The 14,177-nt window shown below is 38.7% G+C and overlaps 1 protein-coding gene across 1 annotated transcript in view; it reads left to right on the top strand.

Moving 5' to 3' along the window:
* The window catches only part of RFX7 (regulatory factor X7), a gene marked incomplete at its 5' end in the record, with an annotated part of 149,997 nt that extends 136,994 nt beyond the window's left edge, over positions 1 to 13,003 (top strand). Inside the window, 4 exons of the mRNA XM_082647706.1 lie at positions 776 to 848; positions 1,488 to 1,695; positions 5,003 to 5,298; positions 6,884 to 13,003. Coding sequence (XP_082503832.1) covers positions 776 to 848; positions 1,488 to 1,695; positions 5,003 to 5,298; positions 6,884 to 10,168 — 3,862 coding nt within the window. The 3' untranslated portion in view covers positions 10,169 to 13,003. The remainder of the gene's footprint in view (positions 1 to 775; positions 849 to 1,487; positions 1,696 to 5,002; positions 5,299 to 6,883) is intronic.
* Positions 13,004 to 14,177: the final 1,174 nt, after the last annotated feature.

Raw genomic sequence — 14,177 nt, 5'->3', positions numbered from 1 at the left:
AGAGAAATACTTAGGAGCAAACAGAAGTAAGGAAATTAAAATTAAGAGTTTACTAAAGTTCTTCCTACCCTTGGAAGAAGATTGTAACATGGAGGGTCTCTGTATCATATTAGAAATGCATCATTTCTCTCTGCTTAGCTTTTGGCCTTTTCCAAAACATAAAAATTCTGCTGTGGGGGAGATGAAGAGGGGAAGGGGAGAGGCTGCTTTTCTCAAACGGCTCCAGGTGTTCTGTAACCAGTTGTTGCACGACCGAGTCTTGTTTCCTGAGTACAAACAAAAATGTCTTCATGTGTCTTTGGCATGTTACAGGTGATAATCCTGTACGTTTCAGTGGAAAAAGAGAAGTGAAAAGGTTAAAGCTCTTGTGACACTCATAAGAGTTGTTTTTGTCCCAGTGCCCTGGGCTAAAGTTTCCCTTCTCTCTGCCAGGTTTCCATCTGGATATTCCTTTCCTTCTGACCTGTTTGTTACTGGTGGCTGGCACCGCTTATTAGGAACATTTATTCATAAAATTTATAACAGATGAAAATCATTTTGTTCCATTTGAGCCAGTAACATTCTACAAGGACTGTTTCAGTTTCAAAAGAGTAAAGGTGTCCTGAGCTTCTAATAATTAAGTTTTCTTTTACAGAAGAATTCAGAAAGTCGATGGTATCTCAGGCTGATTTTATTCTCATTTCATATATGGTTACTTTTCAAGTGCTAACTATATAAACAGTTCATTTAATTTCGAGTACTTCAGACCTTAACCATTTATTACGTATTGCTACAGTGGACTAAGAAAAAAAGCTTTTGTTCATATGCCAACACTACCCAATCTTGATTTTCACAAAACTGGGGATGGGGTAAGAATTTCTGCCTTTTCTTTTTGATAAGTAGAATTGTACCTTATTATCAACATTGAAACGATTCTGCATGGTCTCATTTGGATAAAACCAGGGACCAGGAACTGTCTTTTACTAAATAAATGAGCCAAAAAATTCAACAGTGGCTGGTAACTGTTAGCATATATGACTTATATCACCGTGGTTCGTGAAATTAAGGAGAAAAAAGATGGATCTAAAGTTCCTGATTGGTAGATATATCTATGGTATATATTGTCAAGAGGAAAATTTAAGTTATAGAATAACGTGTAGAACGAATGTTTTCAGAAGAGGAAATACGGCTTATGGCATAGCTTGTTTTCTTGATGTTAGAAAAGGCTTTTTAAAAAATTCAAAAGATCTGTTAGTCTCCATATATGTTTAACAATATATGTTTAAATGTTATATTCACAACACTGCTGGTGGCTGTGCACCAGTGGGTATAGGCATAGACCTCATATTTGCAGTACTTTTATGCCTGCCAGTACCACTCACTTAGTACTACTTTGACTCAATAGTTTTATATTGTGTCTTCTGATTAAGAACATGTATCTTAAGTGTGCTTCAATTTAATTTCTCTGAACTTTCTTTTAAAAGTTTTTTCCTTTTTCCTTTGTTTAGTTGGAAGGAGCTGAACCTTCTGGGCAGCTTCAAAATATTGATGAGGAAGTTATCACTTCTGCTTGCCGTCTTGTGTGTGAATGGGCCCAGAAAGTGTTAAGCCAGCCATTTGACACGGTCTTGGAATTAGCCCGCTTCCTTGTAAAAAGTCACTATATAGGCACCAAGTCGATGGCGGCTCTAACTGTAATGGCCGCAGCACCACCAGGTACAAAATTATTAACAAGCTAAAACTGACAGGGTGTTAACTGTCTTTAGAGTTGGTAGTAAAAAGAAGAGCTTAGCTAAAAACCTCCTTTGTCTTTTTAGTATTTGTATGCGTCCACTCTTACTTCCCTTAATACTAAATTCAGATGGGCTTGTTGAGCTAACAAAAATAATAGTTCTTTCATGATAAACTTTAAGTTATAGCTTTGTATGTTGCTCTGCTTAAGTATGAAACTTTTATGATTTCCTAGTTGGTATTTCATTAATTTTTCCATTGCTGTTTTAAAGTTTAAAGAAGATGTGTATGTGTACTTTTAAGTATATATGTATTTCTAAATTGATAAATTAAATATTACAAATATAAAGTAAGATTAAGTTTTTTAATTACTTGCTAAGACTCCTATCCCCAAAACTAATACTTATAAGTGAAATGATCTTTGGACAATGTGAAAGGTACCTTAGTCTCACAAAAAATAAACCATGTGAAGCATTACTATGAAATAGCAAGAGTGATTTTTTTAATATGCATTCAGATGAGTATTTTTATTCAGATAGCAACTTAAGAATTAACAGTATTAGGACTGACAGTATCGTTGGAATAATAATTCCCTCCTAAATTAATAGCTGTGTAAAGTATCTATTTTAATGAAATTTTTAAAATGTCTCATTTCAGTCATACTTTATAAACCTAAAAAAAGAGTGAATACATTTTTTTATTACTCTAGGAAATTATAACTTCTATAAAAAATTTATTAATATGAAACAGTAGATTTATCACAGCCAGAATTATAATTATAATTATACTCTTAAATGACTTTACTTTTCTATCTTAACTTCATTATTTTAATAAGGAATCTTTTTTCTCTGTTTAAATTTATCAGAAGCTTTAAGCATTTGCAGTATGTGTGTGAGAGAGATTGTTCTGTTCTCTCATTTTATTGTCAATTGAGGACCATAAATATCAGCAAAATAGCTTTTTACAAGAGCCTCCTCATAGTTTTTCCTGTCTCGATATAAAATGGATGGCTCTAATCTGTATAGTTATGTAGTTACACAGGGGCAGAAGAGTGCTTAGGCAGCCTTATCTAGCTAGATAGCTCACATCTGTTACCTCATTTATTCTCCCAGCGGTCCTGTAAGGTAGGGGTTATTTATTCCCATTTTACAGATCGGGAAACAGATTCAGGGAGGTTAAGTAATTTGTCCATAGTCAAATAAGTAGTGGAATTAGCCAGAATTTGAATCCTGGTTTGTCCTTCTCCAAAACCCAGGTTACTCCTTTACACCAGACTGTCTTCCTAGCTTCTGGCAAAATGAGGTTCTAAAAGATATGGGCCCTTCAGCTTTCTGTGTTCTCTTTCTGCTACCCCTACTGACACCCAGAAGAGTACGTCCACAAGTTGAGGACTTAGGAGGTATCATGGGGTAAAGAAACAGAGACATCTCTATCTTCTTATTTCCCACATTATTCACATAGTCTCACTGAAAGAAATGTTGAATGAATGGATTTTTAAGGCTAAGTGTGAAGAAAGGTATATTTTTTAAACCAAAATACTAAAAATCACATATATAAGTAGGCATTTTCACTTTTTGAAAGTAGCTCGGGAGGCTGACTGTTTTTTTAACAATCTTCTGAAATTTCGTTCGCAGCCACTGCCACTTTTTTTTTTTAATTTATTTTTGGCTGCAGTGGGTCTTCGCTGCTGCATGCAGGCTTTCTCTGGTTGCAGCAAGCGTCTTTCTCTTCGTTGTGGTGCACAGGCTCCTCATTGCGGTGGCTTCTCTTGTTGTGGAGCGTGGGCTCTAGGTGCACGGGCTTCAGTAGTTGTGGCACCTGGGCTCAGCAGTTGCCGCTCACAGGCTCTAGAGCTCAGGCTCAGTAGTTGTGGCACACGGCTTAGCTGCTCCGCAGCATGTGAGATCTTCCCGGACCAGGGCTTGAACCCGTGTCCCCTGCATTGGCAGGGAGATTCCTAACCACTGCACCACCAGGGAAGCCCCATTGCCACTTTTAAAAATATCTTTGGTAGTGATGAATCTTCTTCCTTTGAAGGTGCACTTGGTTTTTTGTAAATATCGTCTCCATATTAAGAACAGGTTGTATTACAGACGTCCTTTGTAAGCAGCTGCTTGGAACTCATGCCTGTCCAGAAACCCTAGCAGGAGGCATGAGACAGCGAGCTTGAGCGGTTGGCACAGGCCCTCGGGTTCAGGTGCTGAGCAGCCAGAGCCGAGGCTGCGGACTGGATGGGAGCAGCGCAATTCGAGTTGGATTTGAGGAGAAAGAATAGTACTTAGGTGATAGAAGGGCGGTCAGAACATGTGGGATTGTTGAGCAGTGAGTGTGTAGGTTAGAGTTTACAGTCCCTTTCTCTCCTTCCCGCCTCCCACTCACGAAGCTGTTGCTGTTGACAAGATGAAAAGCAGAAACGGCTGGGGAAGGGAAGGTCAGGATGTGCCAGCAGGACAGGGGTGTCCTCCCTTTGCCTCTCTCCACTGTTTCTACTGACCCCTGCTCACTATCTAATGATCTTAATGCCACTCCCTAAATGTGAAATGAGCTTTTGAAAAATTAGTTGTATTACATAATCAAGTTTTCTTAAAATTTATCCCTTGCTTATTTTATCATTCCTTTTCCTCAGTGTTGATCTTACTACTACTTTAAAAAGCTTTCTCAGTGACCCTTTTTTAGAATATCTTAACCTCAGTCTTATTAAGAAGCTCTGCTTAGTTTCTCGTAGGTCATACTGGAGTAATTAATTAATTAATTAAAGCGGTTAAAATTGTATTACCTGTTTTCATGAAATTCATGTAGAATTAAAGACTTGTTTTCCCCGTACAATTTTTTTCTAAGATATGGATGGTTTCAGCAAATATTTATTGAGTACCCCTTGTGGACTGAGTATTAAAATCATGAAAATGCATGAATTTCTTAATTAGAGAAAGGGGAAGGAAGATTTTTCTGACATCTACTGATAATATGTAAAACATGCTCTCTTGGCATTTATCTTAGCTTTTGCACATTAGTGACATAGCTACTACTCTTTTCAAAATCTTCATCTATTATTGCAGATATAACTACAGCTGTCACCCAAGTTGAACCGTTTTTTAAGGTGTCAGTTAAAACCGTATTGACAAATGTTTATAAACTGGAAGTGTAATATTTATGCTTCATAAAGAAACTGTGAGTTAAAATTTGCTGGGTTTGGTTGCTTTGTCCAGTAAATGGCTACATAGTCTTAGAAATTGAGTTGTAACCGCTTTCTATAAAGAGGAGTCTTTTAGCTTTACTTTCTGTTTATTTTCAGGAATTAAAGGAATTACCCAGCCTTCTGCTTTTATACCTACAGCTGAAAGTAATTCCTTTCAGCCCCAAGTGAAGACTCTGCCATCTCCTATTGACGCTAAACAGCAATTGCAACGGAAAATCCAAAAGAAACAACAAGAACAGAAACTACAATCCCCTTTGCCAGGAGAATCCTCAGCAAAAAAATCAGAAGGCGCTACAACCAATGGAGTGACTAGTCTTTCTAATGGAAATCCTGCAATCCTCTCTCCTCAGCCTATTGGTATCGTTGTGGCAGCTGTCCCTAGTCCCATTCCGGTAATATCATTAAATAGCATTTGGCCTTACTGGGATTGTGGGAAGTCAGTTGTTTAGTTAAAAGTGGCACAGAAGAAGGAGGCAAGTATAGGTGTAGATTCAGTTATAAACTGATTTTGTGACCACACACAGATTTCACTTCAGTCGGTTCTTTTATTCAGGATATACGTTGTTGATTACAGCGTGAGCTATAAAAGGAACGGAAGTGCAATTACAAGACATACAAGTTTGCACATAACCAGTCAGAGCTTTATGTAAGAGATGAGTCATTTTCAGAGTTGTTTCATCTCTAGCCAAGCAAAGGTGACAAAATTGCAAACTTTTTTTGGTTTATATTTGTTTCCTTTTTAACATTCAGATGGAGCAAAATTGTAATATGTGTTGGTAGTACATTAACATAGACTTGTCTCAGTGGTGGGACCTTGGTCAAGTCTCTAAGCTACTCTGAGTCTCTTTCCTTATCAACAAATAGAGGTTATGGTCTACTTGTCTGTCTCACACAACTGAGTTTATGATGAAGAGGCTTTTAAAATGAGAGTGCATGGGCTTTCCTAGTGGCGCCACGGTTAAGAATCCGCCTGCCAGTGCAGGGGACACGGGTTCAAGCCCTGGTCCGGGAAGATCCCACATGCCACAGAGCAACTAGGCCCATGCACCACAACTACTGAGCCTGCGCTCTAGAGCCCGTGAGCCACAACTGTTGAGCCCGCATGCCACAACTACTGAAGCCCGTGCTCCTAGAGCCCATGCCGAACAACAAGAGAAGCCACCGCAATGAGAAGCCCATGCACCACAACGAAGAGTAGCCCCCACTCGCCGCAACTAGAGAAAAGCCCACACGCAGCAACAAAGAGCCAAAGCAGCCAAAAATAAATAAATAATTGTTTTTTAATGTTTAAAAATAAAAAAATAAAAATAAAATGAGAGTGCATCATGCTAAAGCAAGATGGTATTTTATGTTGTTATTTATGATGTTATTAGGGAAATATAGTATCTTGTGGTTTTTCCTGTTCTTATCATTATCCTTATCATCGTCATCATCATGTTATTGAAACATGGAATACCTGGGAACCATACTCTTGCACTATTCATTGTAGAGCAAACTGGGGAAGGCAGTAGTTTTATCTGAGACCTTATCCACAGTGGTTTATTAGTAATGCCCAAGGTAGATCCATTTATAAGACAGTCTCCCCTGTGAGTGAGTCATCTTGCCACAGACTCCAGTTAGATACCTTTATAGTTGCATGTTTCTTCAAGATTTTATTTCTGCTCCTATAACCTCCTTCAAATTCATTGTTTTAGCAAGTATTCATCACAAATGTGAAGTTTTTCATTGAAGTCTTAATACTCTTCTTACATATCATTGTATTTGGTAACTGTATTACACTGTGTTGCATTTATTATAGTATTTACTTGTCTGATCCTATCGAATCTGGTCTAAAAACTTGTCTAACATACGAACTGTCTTTTTTTTTGTTTTTAGCATTACATGTATTAAATGCCTTAATACTAATGAATATATGAATTGCTATTTATATTCTAGACTTGTTACATCTGATATTTTTGTTTTCCGCCTTTTTAACAGGTCCAACGGACCAGGCAACTGGTAACTTCACCAAGTCCAATGAGTTCTTCTGACGGCAAAGTTCTTCCCCTCAATGTACAGGTGGTCACTCAGCACATGCAGTCTGTGAAGCAGGCACCAAAGACTCCTCAGCACGTCCCAGCCAGTCCTGGGGGGGATCGCTCTGCCCGGCACCGCTACCCTCAGATCTTACCCAAACCAGCCAACACCAGTGCCCTCACCATCCGCTCTCCAACTACTGTCCTCTTTACTAGTAGTCCCATCAAAACCGCTGTTGTACCCACGTCACACGTGAGTTCTCTAAATGTGGTGAAAATGACAGCAATATCCCTCACACCCAGCAACAGTAGTGCCCCTCTGAAACATTCTGCCTCAGTAAACAGTGCTGCAGCAACAACGGAAGAATCAAGGACCATTCCACAGATCAAGAATGGTTCTGTTGTTTCACTTCAGTCTCCTGGATCCAGGACCAGCAGCACCGGGGGACCATCTGCTGTGGAAGTCAAAATGGAACCTGAGATGTCATCAGATGAGCATCCTCTACAGTGCCAAGAGAACTCTGATGGGGCTGACGTGCCCAAAACAACACCTAGTGCCCTCTCAGGGCAGAAAAGTAATACAGAGGGAGTAGTGCAAAAACCTTCAAATGAAGGTGTTAATGAAATAAAAGCAACTAAGGTCTGTGACCAGAGGACCAAATGTAAAAATCGCTGTAATGAAATTCTGCCAGGCACTTCAACAGGCAATAATCAAAGCACTATCACTCTCTCAGTTGCCACTCAGAACTTAACTTTCACCAGCACCAGCTCACCATCTAATGGTGACTCAATAAATAAAGACCCTAAATTATGCACTAAAAGTCCAAGAAAGCGGCTGTCTTCTGCATTGCAAGAGTCCCAGGTGCCTCCTGTAAAGAAACCAATTGTGGAACAGCTTTCTGCAGTTATCTCAGAAGGTCAGAAACCAGGCAGTGTTAAGAAGGACCAAAAGGTTCCACATTCAGGGAAAACGGAAAGTTCAGCAGCAGGTTCTCAGATTCCTAGCAAGGTATCAACAAATGTTAACTCACACGTAGTGGCAAGTCATCCTCAGCAAGTGAATTCCTCTGCTCTTGTTACCAGTGATTTAGCTTCAGAACAGCAAACCACACCATCATCATCTCCAGATATAAAAGTAAAGCTTGAAGGCAGTGTCTTTCTCTTGGACAGTGATTCAAAATCGCATGGCAGCTTTAATCCAAATGAATGGCAACAGGTCACTAAGGATTCTGAGTTTCTATCTGCCGGCTGTGAACAACAGCAAGATATCAGTGTCATGACAGTTCCTGAGCACTCTGATATCAATGACTTAGAGAAGTCTGTTTGGGAATTAGAAGGAATGCCACAGGACACGTATTCCCAGCAACTACACAGCCAGATACAAGAATCTTCTTTGAGTCAAATGCAAGCACAGTCTTCAGATCAGTTACCTCTACAGTCCGAACTGAAGGAGTTCGAGCCTTCTGTTTCCCAAGCAAATGAAAGCTACTTTCCTTTCGATGAGGAGCTTACACAGGACAGTATTGTAGAGGAGCTGGTACTCATGGAGCAGCAGATGTCAATGAACAATTCCCATGCTTACGGTAACTGTTTGGGAATGACCCTTCAGAGTCAGTCTGTGACTCCAGGCGCTCCAGCGTCATCTCACGCCCCCAGCACCCACTTCTATCACCCCATCCGTAGCAATGGCACTCCGATCCCCACCCCCACCCCGACCCCCACCCCGACCCCGACCCCCACCCCCACCCCCACCCCTACATCTGAAGTGGTTGCTGGGTCTCAGAGCCTGTCACGGGAGAGCCCTTGCTCCAGGTTGGCCCAGACCACGCCCGTGGATAGTGCTTTAGGAAGTAGCCGACATACACCCATCGGTACTCCCCATTCTAACTGCAGCAGCAGTGTCCCTCCCAGCCCCGTGGAATGCAGGAATCCATTTGCATTTACCCCAATAAGCTCCAGTATGGCATATCATGACGCCAGCATTGTCTCAAGTAGTCCTGTGAAACCGATGCAGAGACCCATGGCCACACACCCCGACAAAACCAAGCTTGAATGGATGAATAATGGGTATAGTGGGGTTGGTAATTCATCCGTTTCTGGCCATGGCATTCTCCCAAGCTATCAGGAACTAGTGGAAGACCGTTTCAGGAAACCTCATGCTTTTGCTGTGCCTGGACAGTCCTACCAGTCTCAATCCAGACATCATGACACTCATTTTGGTCGTCTGACTCCTGTCTCTCCTGTGCAGCATCAAGGTGCCACTGTAAGTAACACCAACAAACAGGAGGGCTTTGCGGTCCCTGCCCCTCTTGATAATAAAGGAACTAACTCTTCGGCCAGCAGCAACTTCCGGTGCCGAAGCGTGAGCCCTGCTGTTCATCGCCAACGTAATCTTAGTGGAAGCACCCTCTACCCAGTATCTAATATCCCCCGATCTAATGTGACCCCCTTTGGAAGTCCAGTAACCCCTGAAGTTCATATTTTCACAAACGTTCACACGGATGCATGTGCCAACAACATAGCTCAAAGAAGTCAGTCGGTTCCATTGACAGTCATGATGCAAACAGCCTTCCCAAATGCTCTTCAGAAGCAAACAAACAGTAAAAAAATAACCAATGTTTTGTTGAGTAAACTTGATTCTGACAATGATGATGCAGTGAGAGGTTTGGGCATGAACAACCTGCCCTCCAATTATACAGCCCGGATGAATCTCACTCAGATTTTGGAAACTTCCACTGTCTTTCCTAGTGCCAATCCGCAGAATATGATCGATTCCAGCACTTCTATTTATGAATTCCAAGCACCATCTTACCTCACCAAAAGTAATAGCACCGATCAGATCAGTTTTTCTCCTGGCGATAATCAAGCACAATCAGAAATTGGAGAGCAACAATTAGATTTCAGTAGCACTGTTAAAGACCTGTTGAGTGGAGACAGCTTGCAAACCAACCAGCAGCTGGTAGGTCAGGTAGCATCTGATCTCACTAATCCTGCATCTGATTTTTCTAGCGACATCAGGTTGTCTTCTGAGCTCTCAGGCAGCATCAATGATTTGAACGCTTTAGATCCAAATCTACTGTTTGATCCAGGTCGTCAGCAGGGACAAGATGATGAAGCTACACTGGAAGAATTAAAGAATGACCCATTATTTCAACAAATTTGCAGTGAATCCATGAGCTCTATGACTTCATCAGGTTTTGAATGGATAGAAAGCAAGGACCACCCTACTGTTGAAATGTTGGGTTAAATTGTATTTTATAATATGTAGCACACTGTATCGAAAGACATATGTATTGTATTTGTCTTAATGGAAGTGCCTCCCGCAGCAGAAACACTTACTATTAATTGTGACATTTTAAGAGTTTGCTGCAGAAGCGGTTTCTTCTTCAGTAGGAAATGGTTAGACTCGCCTCAGCTCTTAACAAGTTTCTGAAGAGAGTAGGCTGTAGAAAAACAAATATTAGGTTTTCAATTTTATAATGTTCCCCATTTAATCACATTGTTTGCTAGTAAGCAAAAGAATAACCAGCTTTTACGAGAGCAGTCTAGATCTTTATTTTGTATAAGTTTATTTTAATTCATTGGTTGATCTGCACAGATTTTAGAGGAAACCATTGATTTTAGGTATAGGATATTTTTTGTTGTTGGCATTATCATTTAGATATGAAATCATAGTTAAGGTGAACTGTAGACAAGAAGGTCTTCCTTGAAACAGGGATAATATTCAGGTTATTATAAATATTTAGGCTTGAAGCATAGAGCTACTGTAGAATGAAAAAAAAATCTCTGTAGGACTTTCTGGGACTTCAGTACCATTTGCACCTGCAACGAAGGGCTTAAATAGGAGAAGATAATGGAAAATTAAATATTAATGTAAGGAAAGCAAAAGCTGCGCTAAAATATTTAAAAGGAAAAAACTAGTAGCCATTTATATTTGTGACCTTGCATTAGTCTTCTTTTAAAATGTTGATTTTAACGTGGAGCTTACACAGAGACATGCCCGCACGTGCACACACACACAAACAAAACAAGTACGTAATTCCAAACATTGTAATTTAATAGAATAAATAAAAGCATGTTAGAAGAATATTTTATGTTTTATTATTTGGTAGTTGAGATAGGGGAATTTAGAAGGAAACTAAAAGCATTTTCTTAGTTTCATCACAGTATGTCTGCATGCACATATTAAAATTCTATTTAAGATTTATTTTGAAGGGTTTTAATTATAAGTCCTCGATTTAGTGACTGACTCCTTCACTGCTCCTGAATATAGAAATGCAATTTGATCATGGGAATCCCTTTGAAAGACAAATAAGCAGGAGAGAACATAAAAAACTAAACAGAAAACATTTCACCACCTGAGGTCTGAAGTCACAAATCTTTGTACCTCTGATAAAACAAAGGGGATATCAATAGTACTTGAAGAAGAGGAGCATTTTATAACATGCTTAATTTTTATTTATTGTGATAACCACAATTGCAAAAGAAGCACTCAGGATTTGTTTTAAAATGTTTCTCTCTGCGGCTCCCATTTTGTTTTGTGAATAATTATTTATGAATTTCATGCTGACACAAATCTTCTCATTAGTTGACAGCTCCATTTAAGTGAGCTTCAAGATCAGTTTCAAATAGACTTAAAAATTGCCGTTAAGTTTTTAAAGCTAACATTAAACCATTTCTATGCTACCTTGAGCCTAGCTAAGCTTTCCTTTACCTTAATTAGTAAGCCAATCAGAAGACTACAATCCATGAATATTTAACAAATGTGATGAAGGGTTTAATTTAATAAGATTTCATTTTTCAATAAATTTGCAAAGTAGGGTATTAACATTTTGATAAATAAATGGTGCTAGGTTTGGCTCAGAGGTTTATATATTGATATGTCCTAGTTATTGGCATTTGTGTGTGTTTGCTGTTATCTTGATTTAATGATCTGTTAGACTTTCTTTCTTGATGCTAGTTATTTCTTCACTGTACATTGAGACACAGCACTACTGCACACCAAAGTATGCAATACCCAAAGGAAACTGTGTGATTTCTTTTAACAAATGATGGGAGCCTTTCTACATGAGATACTCTGAAAAGGAGATTTTGAGGCCATTCTAATCCCTTGTTTACATTATTAACTTCCTACTAATACAAAAATAATGGAAATCTTTTTTGATAAAAATATAAAGACTGGAGGATTTTTAACCCCTTGTACAGTATTGCAGCAAACACTTTAAATTTGGTTGAATTCGTCCAGCAAACTTTCTGGGGTTCATATATTGCACTAAATTTGTTGAACCTGTGGTAGGCACATCTCTTAGGATAAATGCAACCAATACAGTCCACAGATTAAACTTTTTAAATGTGTTTCATTATGAAAAGACAAAATGTCATCAAAGTGACAGATAAAATTGTCTTATGTAGCAATGTGCATTAATCTCAATGAGATATTTCTATTTCTTATTCTCTTACATGAGAATATTACAGCAGGAAAAGTTAAGTTTAGTTTGCTTCACCATGTTAATACATGATCACAAAATGTGCATGAGTGTTATTGACTTATCTTGTACAGTACTAGGTATTCCTGTAACCACTTTTTTTTTTTTTCTTGGCTGTACTGAAACTGGTTCATTGTTAACCAGACAAGCATAGTTATTCACAAGTTATTTGCTTTTTTATGTTTACTAATTCTGCTTAGTTATTGTTGAATATGTTCTTTTCTCAGATTATTTTCATTGTTTTGATGTTTTAAACATTTTGCATACTGTTTATCATGATAAGACTTCATGAAGTAAATAATTTTGCATATAATTGCAATAAGCACTGACTTTTGAACTGAAAAGAAGGAAAGTGTTTTTTTGTGCAGTGCATCAGAGGTTCATATAACAGTCTTGTACTATAATGTGTTTTACTACACCATAAATGACAAAAACAAGCCCTGTTTCATGTTTTCATTTAGTGCAAAAATTCAAGATTTCCCCAGTGTTTTGTTGTCTGTTGTACCTGCTGAAACTACAGTAGTTGAATATTGCAGTAGCATTTCAGTTCTCTTTTTTTATTGAAAGTGCTCAAAAATTGTTTTTTAAATGTTTTCAAAAACAATTAAAAACATTTTATATTAAACTGACTGGATCTTAAGGTGATTTATGGGATCCGTTTTATGTAGACAGCATGCCATTTTGTAAACAGACCTGAAGCATTTCTTCCTTTGATCTCATGAAAGTTGAGAAAATGGGAAAAAATCAGCATCAGGAGGAACAGTGCTGCTAATCTATTCTCTGCTATTAATCCGGAGGGCTACACAGATCTTATTTTGTTCATCAGAACTCTGCTACTAACTTAGAGTTTATTACCAATGAATGATACATGGCATAGAGCTTTATGTTGTCCAAAAAAAAAAAAAAAAGGTCTTTCCTTTCGTTCACTGACATATACTGTTTGCTTTCAAATGTTAGTCTGTGTAGTACCTAGATATGGGTATTTGGGGAACTTTGAATAGAAAAGTAACAGAAAATTTTAAAGCATAGCTATGTCCAAAAGCATTATAGGCATTTTGGTGAAGAACAGGCAAGCAGAACAGGAACCAATGGATATAATGAACCAATAAGAAATTCTGGAGGAAGAAGTGTTATGTAGTAACTGAGGTGCTTTTGGCTGCAAGTAAGAGAAAACCTAACACTGACTTCAGCCATAAGGACATTTATTTTTAGCTTAATAAGAATTTTGGTGATAGGAGGTGCTCAGATTCATTCAGTGACTCAGTGTTTTTTTCTGTGTTCCATCAGCTTCAGCGTTGCTGTTCTGTGTCTATTGCCTCATGGTCACAAGATGACTACCACAGCTCCAAATATGGTATCTTCATACATCCCAAACAAGGTGGTAAGGGCAGCTCTCAGCCTTTTATCAGAGAGAAAAATATCTTTCCCATACTCTCCCATTACTCCCTCCCACTCCACCCCCTACTTAATCTTGTTAGAAAAAAGAAGGTCAAGGCCCACCATAAAACTAACTAGTTTAGATTCTTGATTCATCTTTTATAGCTAGGGGAGGGGCCCATTTCCAGGAGCATGTGATCATCCACTGAAAATGAGTTCCATAACCTAGAGAAGATACCAGGGACTTAAGATATTGTGCCCACCTTTGAGAGAGGCTCATAGTCTTGTGAAGAACTGATTGCATGTTCTTTGATAAGTGCAAATTAGAAGTATATATGGCATGCTATCTAGAAGAAAAAAGGTGAGCGGTCACACTCTGAGGATCCATGAACT

Source organism: Grampus griseus, assembly GCF_964374135.1.
Source record: "Grampus griseus genome assembly, chromosome: 2".
Taxonomy (NCBI): domain Eukaryota; kingdom Metazoa; phylum Chordata; class Mammalia; order Artiodactyla; family Delphinidae; genus Grampus; species Grampus griseus.
This window is presented reverse-complemented; position numbering and strand designations above follow the sequence as displayed.